Source organism: Podarcis cretensis (genome assembly GCF_951804945.1).
Source record: "Podarcis cretensis genome assembly, chromosome: 4".
NCBI lineage: Eukaryota > Metazoa > Chordata > Lepidosauria > Squamata > Lacertidae > Podarcis > Podarcis cretensis.
The window spans coordinates 5,481,112-5,495,935 of NC_137173.1; the positions used below are offsets into that span (position 1 = coordinate 5,481,112).

The following is a 14,824-nucleotide window of genomic DNA, read 5'->3' on the forward strand; positions in this document are numbered from 1 at the left end:
AAAGAAAAGGCCTTCATGCAGTGTGTAGTTAAGCTATGGGGCATCCAATGGAGGATATGACAGCTACCAATTTGGATGGCTTTAAAAGAGTAGAGAGGGACGCGGGTGGCACTGTGGTCTAAACCACAGAGCCTAGGAGAAGGTTGGCGGTTCGAATCCCCGTGATGGGGTGAGCTCCCATTGCTTGGTTCCTGCTCCTGCCAACCTAGCAGTTCGAAAGCACGTCAAAGTGCAAGTAGATAAATAGGTACCATTCCAGCGGGAAGGTAAACAGCATTTCCGTGTGCTGCTCTGGTTCGCCAGAAGCGGCTTAGTCATGCTGGCCACATGACCCGGAAGCTGTACGCCGGCTCCCTCGGCCAGTAAAGCGAGATGAGTGCCGCAACCCCAGAGTTGGCCACGACTGGACCTAATGGTCAGGGGTCCCTTTACCTTTACCCTAAAAGACTAGAGAAATTCATGGATGAGGAGGTGGCTGTTAGCCAGGATGGCTTTGTTCTGCCTCTCCAGTTGGAGGCAGAAGTGCTTCTGAATCCCAGTTGCTGGAAACCTCAGGAGGGGAGAGTTGCTCTTGCGCTCGGATCCTGCTACTGTATATCCCACTGGGGCACCTGGTTGCCCCTGTGAGAAGAGGATGCTGGGCTTCCGGTTTTTCCCGCCTCCCGAGACTGGTGCGCTCCATGGGCTTTCCATGGGAGTGGTTGTTGGAGGAAGAAATTGGGGCAACGCGGCGTTTTGATATTTTTTAATTCAAATTAATAAAGATTTAATGAAAAGGGGTGGGGGGTGGGAAGAGGATGCTGGACTAGATCCAGCAGCCTTTTCCTAGTTTCCTTCGTTAAGGGAGCGAGAGGAAACAGGAGCTGCCGTGCGGAGTGGAGTTGGGGAACGTGGGCCCTCCAAGCTCAGGGAGGAGGTGGGTTCTGGGATCTGGGTACTCTCTTTAAGTAAACAGCAGAACCGGAGAGCTGATACACCTGGCGCCACTCGGACAAGCATTTTTATTGGAAAAGAAACTGGCGAACACCAACGAAGATACACAGCAGTGGGGGCGCCACCCCGCAAAAAGCGATTCCCCCGCACAAACGCCACTGAACGGAAACGGGTCTCGCAGCAGGTCTGGCGACTCTCCCTCAAGCTCCGTAGGGACCAGGAGGTGCTCTCTGGCGCAGAGGCCTTTCCCGTCACTTAGGAGTTTGAGATGCCAGGATCTGAACCCAGGACTCTGCCACCGAGCCAGGGAGTGGGAGGGAACCAAACTCCCAGCGTGTGAGGGCTGCACTTCCATGGGGAAGGGGGGTAAGGAGGAGAAGGGACTCAAGGCTGGCACAAGGAAAGGGTCTGGGAGGTGTCATTCCCTGTTCCCCCCACTGCCTCACCCCATTGTTAGGAGAATTTGGAGGGCAGCTGCTTTAAATCCACAGTGGCTGCATCCTCTGTGCGTCTGTTACGCTGCGCCAGAATCCTTGTTGGGTTTGCAGTGGCTTCACTTTGGCCAAGGGCAGCCTTTCCCTGCCCTCCAAGATGGCTGCCACCACGCAGGGGCTGATGGGAATGGAGAGTCTAGCACATCAGGAAAGGCAGGCTGGCTGGCTCCGGACATCTGAAACAAGGTGGGGCTGGATGACTCTCCCGGCGCTACAATTCTCTGATCTCCTGGAGCGCTGCAGGTGCCCTAGTGTACACTGCTTGTTTTCCGCTGCTCCAGAAACCAACGGCAAGAAAAGGAGATTCCGACTAAACGCCAGGAAGAAGTTTCTGGCACTAAGAGCCACCTGACCGTGGAACGGACTCTCTTGGAAAATGATGGACTCTCCTAACTTGGAGGTTTTTAATCGTAGATAGTGGTGGTGGGGGCCATCTGCCAGGGATTCCTTACCTGCGATTTCTGTACTACATGGGATTGGGCTAGAGGATCCTTGCATATCCGTTATGACAGCACAGTTCCAGGATCCCATGAACCACAGATTCCCCAACCTGACGCATCCCGGAAAGCGGGGAGGCAGAGGCCGTTGGGCACAACTGCAGGAAAGGCTCCCAGCCCCGCAACCCCCCCCCCCAGGCCCTCTCCCTTCCCCCATCCATGCTCTACCATGCCAAGGTGCTCTAACTCTTTATTCCCAATTGAGGCTGGGGGTTGCAGGGGCCTCCTCTCCCTGCTGCCAGAGCAGTGGGGCCATCAGTAGTCGTCCCTTCTCTTCCGGACTTTCTTGGGCCTGATGTTCATGCTCCTCCAGACGGCCGCGGTGGTGCGGTCGAGCTTCGTGACGCCGCTGAAATCGAAGGACTTCAAGTGGGGCAGAGTGGACAGGACGTAGCTCCTGCGCAACGTGCAAAGTACAGTGCTGGGGTCAGCGTTTGGAGGACTGCCTGCCTGGCTCCCCTGTCCTGTGTGCCCCACACTCCTGTTCCCTAAGGGGTTTTCTTTTTGGAGGGCGAGTGTTTACCTGTAGCCCTTCTCCTCCTCGACGGGGTTTCCGTGCAGCGTCAGGTTGCGCAGGTGGGGGAGCACCGCCAGCTTGTCCACCTCCGAAAGCTGCTGGATGGCGTTCCCGTGAAGGTTGAGGTGGCGCAGGTTGTAGAAGGAAGTCAGCACCTGGGCAGAGAGGCCGGCAAGCGGCGGGCTCAGAAAGGCAACAGCAGCCGGGCAGGCTGCAATCTGCCGGGTGCTGCGCTCGGCGGAGATCCCTACCGGTTTCCAAATCCAGCCCCCTTCTGGCAACATCCAGGCTGGACTACTGCAACGCACTCTCCATGGGGCTGCCCTTGAAGGTGACTTCCGTTAGTTCATAACACAGTCTGGGGCTCTATTTAGATCACATACCTTTTCCCTGGTTGGTTGGTTGTATTAATATAATTTTTATTTAAAACTTTGTTTTTAATAAAACAAAGTTTTATTGTTTTAAAAACAGCTTCTCCCGGTTTCTGGGCCCCATTCAAGGTGCACAATTTGGTATTTAAATGACACAGACCCCAGATATCTGAAAGGTTGCCTCTTTCCCTACAGATCCTCTTGGGTGCTGAGATTGAAAGAGGGGCGCCCTTTTGTTTGTTCCTCCACCCCCAGAGGCCCAGGGAGAAAGGGCCTTCTCTGTGGTAGCCCCTAAGCCGTGGGACTCCCCACAGAGATCTGTCTGGCGCCTTCACTGCACCTCTTCATCCTGCCTTTTGAAGTTATCGTTGGGATTTCAAGCTGTTTTAAATGGGTTCTGATGTTGTGTTTTAATGCCGTAACCTGCCCTGGGAGCTCAGAGTGAAGGGCGGGTAATCAAATAAATGAAATAAATAATAGCTCCAGCACTCAACCGAGGCAGCTGCACCCCAGTTAGCATCTTGATGGCCCCCCACCAACAAACTTATCTGATGGCGGCAAGGACAGTGTTGCCGGTGCGTTGATCTGCTTTGCGGAGCAACAGTGAAATCTGTTTAAAGGAGCTCTGGGGAACGGACTACGCTACCGGGTCGATGATAGGCAGGTCATTGAAGGAGAGGTCGATCCAGTAGATGTCCTCTGGGTACTCCAGGAGCTTGCCCACAGTCTCTGTGAATTGGGTCAGCTCCCCGAGGGTGTTGTTGTTCAGCCAGATGGCCTGCGTCAGCAGCCGGCCCCCTTCGGACCGATGGATGGGCTTCAGGCCGGCCCTCGGCTCCTCCGTCAGCAGGTCTGGGGGTGGCAGAGAATGGGCAAGGCAGGTTCAGGGAAGCAGGAAAGGAGAACTTGATGTGCGTCCTTCCTGTGCGGCTAAGCTCTGCTGAAGCGGCAGCCAGTGCCTCTGAGCACGCGCAGAGGACATTTCCATTGCCACCATGCAGCCGCTGCCTGCTTGTAGTGAGGTTACAGGGAACCAGACAGAGGGCCTTCTTGGTAGTGGTGCCCGTCCTGTGGAACATCCTGCCTTCAGACGTGAATGAAATAAGCAGCTATCCTATCTTTAAAAGACATCTGAAGGCAGCCCTGTCTAGGGAAGTTTTTAGTAATTAATGTTGTAATGTTTTTAACACTTGATTGGGAGCCACCCAGAGTGGCTGGGGAAACTCAGCCAGATGGGCGGGGTATAAATAATGAATTATTATTATATTCTTGTAACGCTTGAGACCAGGAGTTCCCAGGTTTTAGGGGACCACCGTCCCCCTCTGTTCCATAAACTCACCTGCAGTGCCCCCTATCCTATAAAAAGCGTTATTCATAACAGCAGTTTGCATGACCCACTTAGGAAGGCAATAGCCCGATATAATTCAGTTCATTCAAAATGCATTTAAAACAAGTTGAATTAATTCACCCAAAATGAATGACCTTGAGCCATTGTTCTGAATACGGCTTTTAAATAGGGGGTGCTGGGGTGAGTTTATGGAACCGTGGGGGTGAGTTTGGGAACCGCCGGGTTATGCCATACCTTGCATGAAGCTGATGCCCCGAAATGAGTAGTCCAACGGAGGCGCCTGGAGGGAGGCAGTGCTGTAGTTCCACCGGGCGCAAGTCTTTCCCCCTGTGCTAACAAAACACAATCGCACACGCAGGAAGGTTGGTGCCATTTATACTTGGGGGGGGTGTATTAGTTACACAGGGGGCCTTGCTCCCTCCTTGGTTGCTCTGCCCTGCCCACCTTGGCACTTCTTGCAATGTGTGGGACTTACAAACTCATTTAGGTAGGTAGCTGTGTTGGCCTGACACAGTAGAAATATATATATAAAATAAAAAAATTGTCCAGTAGCACGTTAGAGACCGACGAAGTTTGTTCTTGGTATGAGCTTTCGTGTGCATGCACACTTCTTCAGATACACTGAAATAGAAGTCACCAGAACTTTATATATAGTGAGAGGGTGGGGAGGGGTAGTGGCACCCGCCCTGTGGAACGCCCTCCCACCAGATGTCAAAGAGAACAACTACAGTGGTACCTCAGGTTACATACGCTTCAGGTGTGCAGAGTGGTGGCGTGTGCTTCTCGGGACGTATCCGGTTCACCACTGCAGGCTGTCTTTAGGGGGTCTCTCCAAGAGCGACCGCCTTTCGTTACAACACAGGCGTTGCCTTGAAGTCAAACTGGGAGGGGGTGGGTGGGAATGGCAAACACTGCAGGGCTGGCGCCAGAGACTGGTGGTGGGGCCGTGCCGCCTGTCTCCAGCGGAGGGCAGCAGTGTTCCTCTCGCTTTTGCTTCGGAGCAAAGGACACATTTCTATCCTTGCCTGCCACCATTACCAAAGGAGGCCAGAGGCTGTGCACACATCGTATGAATGGGGCCTTCAGACACTCCTCTCTCGCAATGCAAATACTGTGGTGGTCATAAAATTGAAGGCTGCCTGTTTTTGCTGTACGCCGCAAGCCATGCATCACGACTGCTTCTGCCAAACTAGGGCCTTCTAGATATTTTCTAAAGCTGGTCTATACTGACATCGAGCCAGCGGGGCTAAGATCCTTGCAAGAATTTTGCCAGCTGCAGGCGAACTAATATCAGTGTTCTCGCAGAAGCAAAGATCACCAGTGTTGAAGCAATGATTCTGGCCATGTTGTGCGGATGCCTGATTATCGTCTTCCAAAGCAACTACTCCATTCCAAACTTAAAAATGGAAAGCGTAATGCTGGTGGTTAACAAAAGAGGTTTAAAGACTCTCAAGGCAAATCTTAAAAATGTAGTATAAACACCAACAACTGGGAAACACTGGCCTGCGAGCGCTCCAGTTGGAGAACAGCCTTTACCAAAGGTGTCCTGGGCTTTGAAGACACTCAAACTCTCAGGACGCAAGGGAGAAACGTGCTAAGAGGAAGGCATGCTTGGCAAATCCACACCGTGATCAACTCCCACCTGGAAACCAATGTCCCCACTGTGGAAGGATGTGTGGATCCAGAATTGGCCTCCACAGTCACTTACGGACTCACTGTTCAAACCATGTTCATGGAAGACAATCTTACTCGGCGACGAGGGATCGCCAAAGAAGACGAAGGAGCAAGTTGGGCGTAGTGGTTAGAACATCGGACTAAGACCTGGGAGACCAGGGTTCGAATTCCCCCTTGGCCATAGGAAGCTCACTGGGTGACCTCGGGGCAGTCCCTCTCAGCCTGGCCTACTTTGCAGGGTCGTTGTGGGGACCAGAGGAGGGGAAGACCCATACAAGCTCCTTGGAGAAAAAGGTGGGCTATAAACAACACAATAATTCTGAATCGGCTCTCACTAGCTAGGAGATAAATCTTGTGGCGATAGTAGAAAGCTTTCTGAAAATGCAGTTTTTGCAGTATTTAAAAAAAACGCAGCAAGTAGAGTTTTTAGAATTCTTAACAGCACAAATCTGTAGCAAAACTGTGTCAAGGTCGCTACTCACCTGGGAAACGATATCGCAGAACTAGCCTGAGGGAGATGGAAAAAGAAAGAAGCAAAGTGTATTATCAGCAGGGAGATCCAACATGCAGAGAAGTCTCACCCAGAGATGGACAGCTGAATTTGTCCCCCCCCCCACCAACAATTCAATGGGGCTGTGTACCCCATTCTACCAAGGTGTGAATTAAGAAGTCTGCCCCTCCCAAAGCAAATGGTTGTGAAGGTGTAAAACAACAATAAAAAACAGAGATTGGTTTTACTATACAGTGGTACCTCTGGATGTGAACAGGATCTGCTCTGGAGCCCCGTTCGCATCAAGAAGCGAACGCAACCTGTGGACGCGTGTGCCGCGATTTGTCGCTTCCGCGCATGACGTCATTTTGACTGCGCATGCACGAGTGGCGAAACCACTCCGTTACTTCAGGGTCAACGCAGTGCGCAACCCAAAAATACTTATCCCGAAGCTATTTCAATCCAAGGTATGACTGTATACACAGGCAAGCTACCCAATACAGAGTCAGGCCTTTAGTCCACCCAGCTCAGTACTGCCTGCACTGGCTGGCAGCAGCTCCCCAGGGTTTCAGCAGTGCCGTCTCCCAGCCCCACCTGGGATTTTCTGACACTGAGCTGGGCACCTCTATGCTTCGTGAGAGTTGCCCCGGGGACACCCTGGCGCACATGCTCCACAACTGCAGAGGCTCTTGCTGGAAATGCTGCTCCAAAGCCGAGCTGCTTATGCTTCTAGCGCTCAGAGCCATGCCTGAAGGAGAGAGAGGCCCCCAAGCAGTTGGGAGTCTTGAGGATTGCAGAAGGGCTCCATTGAGAGACGAGGGAGGAAAGCTGTTGAGATCCATCACCTTCCAAACAGAAGGACCCTGGAGGAGCCCTCTAAACATGATAGCCAGCAGCCTTAAAAGCAACAAACAAACCGGAAACCCATAGTTCTTTCCCCAATGCGACGCTGGGGAGCCTCCATCCTGCTGTGGCAGGTGCTTTGCAAAACTGCTGCTCCGACAGCAGGGCCTACAAGGCAAAGCGATTGCATGAAGGGATGCGGCGCTTCGGCCAGGTCCTGCACGCTCTCCTCCTTTTTCTTTCTTTTCTTTTTTCTTTTCTTTCTTTTTTTATATATATTTTTATTGGTTTTTTAAACATATCATTTCCAACAATCATTTAACCTAACTTCTAATCTTACACAATATCTTAGACTTCCGTCAACAACCTCTGAAGATTTTCCGTTCTTCATCACTTGTTCTGCATTTCTTAATTTCTCTTTTACTTTTAATTACCATTAACTAATCATTCTTTTCAGGGTCTTCCTTGCAATATTTCACAAAGCCCTCCTTGCAGAACTTCTTGCAGTCCTCCTAGCGTCATCTGTTGATTACAATTGCTTTTCAAATAGTTCAGATATTTACTCCAGTCTTCTAAGAATCTCTGATCCCGCAGGCTTCGAATCCTTCCTCTTAATTTATCTAATTCCTCTTAATTTAATCTAATTCCTCTTAATTTAATCTAATTCCTCTTAATTTATCTGATTCCGCGAAATTAATTCCATTAATTTCCTTTGCCATTCTTCTTTCGCAGGCAATTCTCCTTGCTCCCATTTTTGTGCCAAGCTCTCCTCCTTTTTTCACACGAGCCCCGCTGCTGCAGCTGCGTTGCACTGATCCTGGCATTTGCACGCACCCCCCCGACGTGCCTTGCACGGATCCCTTCCCCGTCCCCGCGCCCGCCTTTGCACGCGCCCTCACCATGCCCGCCGCTTCGCCCGCCGAGTCCGCCTCTCTCTGCCTCGCACATTGGAACGCGGCGCGGACAGAGGGCGGGGCCGTCGCCCCGGCAACCGAAACACACACCGCGTGGACGGAGCCTCCTCCACGCCCGACGCCCGCCGGGAAACGTAGTCCTTAAACTCCTCGGCCACGCAGAGCTTGCCGGGAAACGAAGCCTTCCCTCCCGCGGGGCCCGCCGGGAAACGTAGTTCTCCGCCTCAGGCGCAGTCTCCGCCTCTGGGCTTCGAGGCCTCAGCCTTGTGGCTTCTCGGGCGTTTTATTTTTCTATTTTGTTCGGAAGTTTTTAACCCTCGCGGCGCCTCTCCTGTCCCTTGGGCCGCGGGGGCGACGGAGGCCTAGCCGCTTGGATCCGGAGGCCGACTCGCGAGGAGGACGGCGGAGAGGAGGCCCCGCGGCAGGTAGGCGGGCGCGCGGGAAGATTTACCTCAGGAAGGCAGCCCTCCCCTCCCCGCTCTTCGTCGGGTGTTTTTTTTTTGGGAGGGGGGGCGCTCCCCAACTCCTGGAAAGGGAACGAGCCTCTCCGGTACTTTCCTTCCCCGTGTGTAAAATTGAAATTTAAAAAGAAAAGAAAAATCCTCTCAGGGAGCCGCGAGGGGGGGGGGGAGGGGCAGGTTCCTTTCGCGTCGTTTCATTTACCTCAGGAAAGTAGGTTTCGTTGAAGAAAAGGGACAAGGGGAGAAAACAAACGAACCCCCCAAAGTGTTACTACCCATTTAAGAAAAGTTAACGCTAGGCTGTAAAACCAGTTTTGTTTTTTCCCTCATTTCATTTTAAAACTCGTTAAGATCTGGACCGGGTCGTCCGAAGGGGTTACAAAAAAATTGAAATGTTTTCAGGCGGCGCCCGAAAGCGGGAGGGCGAACGAGGCGCTTCTCTTTCCTCCCCGTGTCAAGTGGCGGGTAGTTCCGCTTCCCCCGCCTGCTTGCTCAGTTAGCCTGGGGAAAGTGAGCAGCCCCGAGTTCGCCTGGAGGAGGAGGAGGAGGAGGGTGAGGAAGCCCCTCTCCCAACTGGCCTCTTAGTAAAAAAAATTTTTAATGGTTTCTTTCACTTGCCTCCCACCTGTGGATACCAGGCCGGTTGTGAAATACAAAGCGGCAATTCTGTGTTTTCTCTGTTTATTGCAATTACAGTGGTGCCTCGCAAGACGAAATTCATCCGTTCCGTGAGGCTCTTCGTATAGCGGTTTTTTCGTCTTGCGAAGCAAGCCCATTGACAGCTTAGCGGATTAGCGCTATTAGTGGTTTAGTGGCTTTTAGCGGATCAGCTGATAAGCGGCTTAGGGCTTAGGAAAAGGGGGGGGGGAAGGAAAAAAACCCCGCAGGAACTCGCAAGACATTTTCGTCTTGCGAAGCAAGCCCATAGGGAAATTCGTTTTGCAAAGCGCCTCCAAAACGGAAAACCCTTTCGTCTAGCGGGTTTTCCGTCTTGCGAGGCGTTGGTCTTGCGGGGCACCACTGTACCGTATTTTTCGCCCTATAGGTAAAGGTAAAGGTACCCCTGCCCGTACGGGCCAGTCTTGACAGACTCTGGGGTTGTGCGCCCATCTCACTCTAGAGGCCGGGAGCCAGCGCTGTCCGGAGACACTTCCGGGTCACGTGGCCAGCGTGACATCGCTGCTCTGGCGAGCCAGAGCCGCACACGGAAACGCCGTTTACCTTCCCGCTGGTAAGCGGTCCCTATTTATCTACTTGTACCCGGAGGTGCTTTCGAACTGCTAGGTTGGCAGGCGCTGGGACCGAGCAGCGGGAGCGCACCCCGCTGCAGGGATTCGAACCGCCAACCTTTCGATCGGCAAGTCCTAGGCGCTGAGGCTTTAACCCACAGCGCCACCTGCGCCCTATAGGACACACTTTTTCCCCTCCAAAAATGAAGGGGAAATGTGTGTGCGTCCTATGGGGTGAATGCAGGCTTTCGCTGAAGTCTGGAGAGCGAGAGGCGTCGGTGCGCACCGATCCCTCTCGCTCTCCAGGTTTCCGGAAGCTATCCGCAAGCCTGGGGAGCCCGGCGGGAACTCCGCAAGGCTTGCGGATAGCAGCCTGTTCTGGGGGCTGGGGTCCGGGAAAGCTCGGGCTTCCCCCGCCCCCAGCCCCGCAAGCAAGCTCTCGGACCCCCAGCCCCTAGGCTAAAAACGAAGCCAGGACAGCGAGCGGGATCCATCCTGCTCGCTGTCATGGCTTCTTTGCTCTTTGGGGCTGGGGGGGGAATATATTTTTTTTCTTTATTCCCCCACCCCAAAATAAGTGCATCCTATGGGCCAGTGCGCCCTATAGGGTGAAAAATACGGTATATTTCCCGCATTTTCCCTCCCAAGGAGCTCCCTCATTTAGTCCCCACAACAACCCTGCAAGGTAGCTGAGGCCGAGAGAGGCAGTGAGTGGCTCCCAAGGTCACACCTAGTGAGCTTCATCGCCAAGTGGGCATTTGAACCTGGGTCTCTTCCAGGTCCTGGCTATGAAATTCACAAGAAGAGTAGGGATTTGGACCTGGGGTCCCTAATCCAGCAGCATTATTGCCACACGGGCTAGGAGTTGCTATATTGCTGCTTCTCTTTAGATCTGTTTGGAGGTTTATTGCTCTTTTCTTCGGTATGTATTTCTTCCTCCCTCCATGAGCTTGAGTTTGCTTCCTTTTGGCACTCTGGACAGCCCTGCAAAGTAGGTTGAGCTGAGAGAAGGGATAAACACGGGCTGACCCAAAACGGGCCAAGTGGCAAATGGCCTTAATCTGAGGCTCTTTGCTTCTGCAGCTGCTTTATTTTGTAAAAAGAAAAGCAAGCATTTATGTTTCTGTCTTAAAAATGTAGAAGACCTTTCCTTCCGACCCCCCACCCCCTTGCAAGCCACAAGCGTTGGTGAATTAATTCAGAAAAAAAGTTTTAAAAGATGAACTCAGCCAGAAAACAAATACTCGCTTATCCAACGGCGCTCCCTCTGCCCAATTCACAACAGAAGAGCCATATGTTGTACAATGAAGCATTTCAGATGAATTGAATATTTTGGTGGCACTTATATCTGGGTATCTTGCACTTAATAATACTAGTAGCAATAGCAGTTCATCTTCAGTGTTTATAAATGCTCTGTATAGGGAAAGATCCGCTTTGCTAGCCCTTTGCATATATTGTAGTTATCCATTACAGCCCCACCGAAGATGTAAGGGTAACTGCCCCAGGTTTGTGTGGTGGTTTGCATCCTGAATTGAAGATCACCCGCTCTGAGATCCCACAGCTAATTCTCCCCTGGCCTCCTCGCTGGCCCAAGTAGGACCAATTCAGCCAGCTAGCCCTGGGGATTATCTAATGCTTATTTCCCCTAAATTGATTTTTGAATTTTATTCTTATTCATGTTTTTATACTGTATTTTATGCTGCTTTTATAATTAAGTGTTTTAAATTTGTTGTTAGCCGCCCTGAGCCTGATTTTTGAACCAGGAAGGGCGGGGTATAAATACAAATTTATTATTATGATGATGAATTGGAACCGGCATGTCTGTCCCCCGTCTGGTGTCGTGGTTAGAATACTGACCCAGCAACCCAAGGCTCAGCTCTCCCCCTAAGCCATGGAACCTGTTGCTCGCAGCCCAGCACAGAGCGGTGTGGATAGAAAAGAGAAACACACACTGCTCTCAGCTCCTTGGAGGAAGACTGGGAAACCAGTGGTAACTTTTTAAAAGTGCCCCACCAGGATCTGTGTGAGGGAGATGGCTGGGTGTGGTTGGTTAAATTATTTTTAGTTCTGCTTAGCAAGGGGAGGGAGGGGCCTTTTGGGTGAAGTCCAAATCAAGTACAGTGGGGCGGGTTATCAGGTTTGATGTATGGCAAGTGGCAGCTATTGATAGGGCCTTTTCTGTGGGGGTGTCCAGAGAAGTCTGCCCAGGTGTTAAAGTGTTATTTTTTTGCAATACTTCACTGAACAATAACAGTGATACTTGTCACTCCTGTGGAATTGTATTTTTTTGCGCTGTGTTTAGTCTTTTCTCCTTTTTTCTCCTTTTGCCCTGTGTTTGTATTTTATGGCTGCCTTGTCAGTGTTGTTAAATTGAAAGGTGGTTTCCAAATAATGAGTCAGCTCAGCTATTCACCATCTCTTTGTGGTGGGAAAACAAGTACAGCGTTTCTAAGAGTTTTGTCACTATGCAGTTTCAATTAGTTGCCTATGATTAGGTTGTTTTAATTGTATTTTAATTACTAAGTACAGACTTGAAAAACTAGTTACTGATAGCTTATTTGTTTAGTCGTGTTTGACTCTTCGGACACGACTTAACGACTTATTATGAATAGCTTATTATGGATTGTTATATGCAGGGAAAAGCTGGGATATAAATAAAATAATAGTAACAACAACAACATCCTGGCCAGCAGCTGTTTTCAGTATATGTATGATGAAAACTTAAAAACGTAATCTCAGAGCCTTTGTCTATAATTTTTGAGAATTCTCTGAGAACAGGTGAGGTCCCAGGCAGACTGGAGGCAAGGAAATGTCCCCATCTTCAAAAAGGGGAAATAAGAAGACCCAGGTAACTACTGACCAGTGAGCTTGACATCTATACTCAGAAAGGTCCTAGAACAGATAATTCAACAGTTGGTCGGTGAGCACTTAGAAAAGGATGCTGTGATTACTAAGACCCAGCATGAGTTTCTCAAAAACAAATCATGCCAGACAAATCTCATTTCTTTTTTTGATAAAGTTACAAGCTTGGAAAATCAGGGAAATGCTGTGGACATAGTGTATCTTGATTTCAGTAAGACTTTTGACAAAGCTCCCTATGATATTCTTGCGAGAAAGCTGGTAAAATGTGGCTTGAACAAGGTAACTGTTAGGTGAATTTGTAGCTGGTTGACTGACTGAACCCAAAGATTGCTCAGTAATGGTTCCTCATCATCCTGGAAAAAAGTGACAAGTGGGGTGCCACAGGGTTCTGACCTGAGTGTATTATTGTTCAACATCTTCTTAAATGTCTTGGATGAAGGAATTGAGGGGATGCTCATCAAATTTGCAGATTACACTGAACTGGGAGGGGTAGCTAATGCTGTAGAAGATGGAATTCAAAATTACCATAACAAGATTATAAAACTGGGCCCAAACTAACCAGATACTTTACAGTTTCACAGCACGCTCACTCTGTGTCCCTGGTTGCATTGCATAGGATAGGTGGTGCTAAAGCGGGGGGGGGGGGGAACCATCTTTCTGTGGGGGGCTGCATTCTCTCAAGGGTAATCTATGAGAAGAGGCAGAGGGAGGGCCACTTACACTCCCCTCCCTTCTCTTTATGTATTTTAGCTGGATACAAGGGTATGAAGATTGCTCTCTACTTTTGGGAAGAAATTTGAATGGGGAGAGGTGGCCCTCCATACTTCTTCCAAGAGGGACTTCCAAACATGTTTCTGTACAATGTTGTAGTTTTATAGTCATATGATATGAGGGTCACCTTATGAGGTCTAACCCCAAAATGTATATACAAATACAGTGGTGCCCCGCAAGACGAACGCCTCGCAAGACGGAAAACCTGCTAGACGAAAGGGTTTTCCGTTTTGGAGGCGCTTCGCAAAACGAATTTCCCTATGGGCTTGCTTCGCAAGACGAAAATGTCTTGCGAGTTCCTGCGGGTTTCCCCCCCTTTCCCCCCCCCTTTTCCTAAGCCGCTAAGCCGCTTAACAGCTGATCGCTAAAAGCCGCTAAACCGCTAATAGCGCTAATCCGCTAAACTTTCAATGGGCTTGCTTCGCAAGATGAAAAAACCGCTATACGAAGAGCCTCACGGAACGGATTAATTTCGTCTTGCGAGGCACCACTGTAATAAAACTAGGGGCAGAAAGGGAGAAGTCACGAAGGACAAGATAGATAGTCAAGCCTAAGAAAGTCCAGGACCTCAGAGAGGTGGGTGTGGAAAAGAATGGAAAGGAAAAGAGGAGAGGCTCAAGAGTGAGCAACAATTGTTCCAGACTAGATGTGTGCAAAAGTACTAGAATCTATGTCGTAATTATGAGATAAACTAAACACATACACAATGTGCAACTAAATCTAAACAGTTTGGGAAACTGCTGAGGGTGGTTTGATGAGCCAACCAGCTAATTCATGCTTCCAAATTCCAAGATAATAAGATGAATCTCAAAACTTCCTGGAAAAAGACCAGCTGCAAACAGGCTTGTGTATACCTGCCCAATAATCCACTTTGTGCAGAACCTAACTTTAAATAAGTCCAGCAAACAGTCAACTCTTGCATTATACAAATGCAAGACATAGCAATACTTTAAAATGGTGGGTACAGAGAAATGATAAAAACTGATAGCAGAAGCAGCAGTCCTTTCTATTGTTTGATCCTGCTGAAATCTTTCCCAAAAGCTATCTGTACCCCTCAGAAGGGTGGCTAGAACAGCAAGCAGTATCTGGCCATGCTCTAAAAACCCTGTTTCAGCTTTAAGACTAACATTTGGAATACTGTGTCCTGTTCTGGGCGCCACAATTTAAGAAGGATGTTGACAAGCTGTAACGTGACAACTCTTTAGATATTTGAAGATAGTTATCGTGTCTCCTTTCAGTTTCCTCTTCTCCAGGCTAAACATACCCAGCTCCTTCAACAGTTCCTCATAAGGCTTAGTCTCCAGACCCTTGATCATCTTGGTTGCCCTCCTCTCCACACGTTGTAGCTTATCAACATCCTTCTTAAAGTGTGTTGTCCAGAACTGTACACAGTATTCCAGGTTTGGCCAAATAGAGTGGT

At 50.0% G+C, this 14,824-nt stretch overlaps 3 protein-coding genes across 3 annotated transcripts in view; 1 reads left to right on the forward strand and 2 right to left on the reverse strand.

The window, feature by feature from the left end:
• Positions 1-14,824, reverse strand: part of LOC307214995 (secreted frizzled-related protein 2-like) — a 187,868-nt gene that overhangs the window by 35,854 nt on the left and 137,190 nt on the right. The gene's annotated exons all lie outside the window — the stretch shown is intronic.
• LRRC51 (leucine rich repeat containing 51) lies at positions 2,098-8,154 on the reverse strand. The gene is made up of 6 exons (XM_079974212.1): positions 8,067-8,154; positions 6,317-6,342; positions 4,395-4,492; positions 3,459-3,664; positions 2,448-2,596; positions 2,098-2,321 (listed from the first exon to the last, which is right to left on the reverse strand). The coding sequence occupies exons 1-6, from the start codon at positions 8,067-8,069 to the stop codon at positions 2,180-2,182; spliced, it is 624 nt and encodes a 207-aa protein (XP_079830338.1). The 5' UTR covers positions 8,070-8,154; the 3' UTR covers positions 2,098-2,179.
• NUMA1 (nuclear mitotic apparatus protein 1) overlaps positions 8,068-14,824 on the forward strand; it is a gene marked incomplete at its 5' end in the record, with an annotated part of 76,244 nt that continues 69,487 nt past the window's right edge. Inside the window, 3 exon segments of the mRNA XM_079973249.1 lie at positions 8,068-8,198; positions 8,200-8,270; positions 8,273-8,506. Of these exon segments, the coding sequence (XP_079829375.1) occupies positions 8,068-8,198; positions 8,200-8,270; positions 8,273-8,506 (436 nt within the window).

What these genes read in the sequence shown, in the direction of transcription:
- LRRC51 (XM_079974212.1), bottom strand. An exon ending in TCTGCGATATCGTTTCCCAG is followed by an intron (nt 4,493 to 6,316) that starts GTGAGTAGCGAC and finishes GTGTTTTGTTAG; the next exon opens with CACAGGGGGAAAGACTTGCG. An exon ending in GGGCATCAGCTTCATGCAAG is followed by an intron (nt 3,665 to 4,394) that starts GTATGGCATAAC and finishes TGCCACCCCCAG; the next exon opens with ACCTGCTGACGGAGGAGCCG.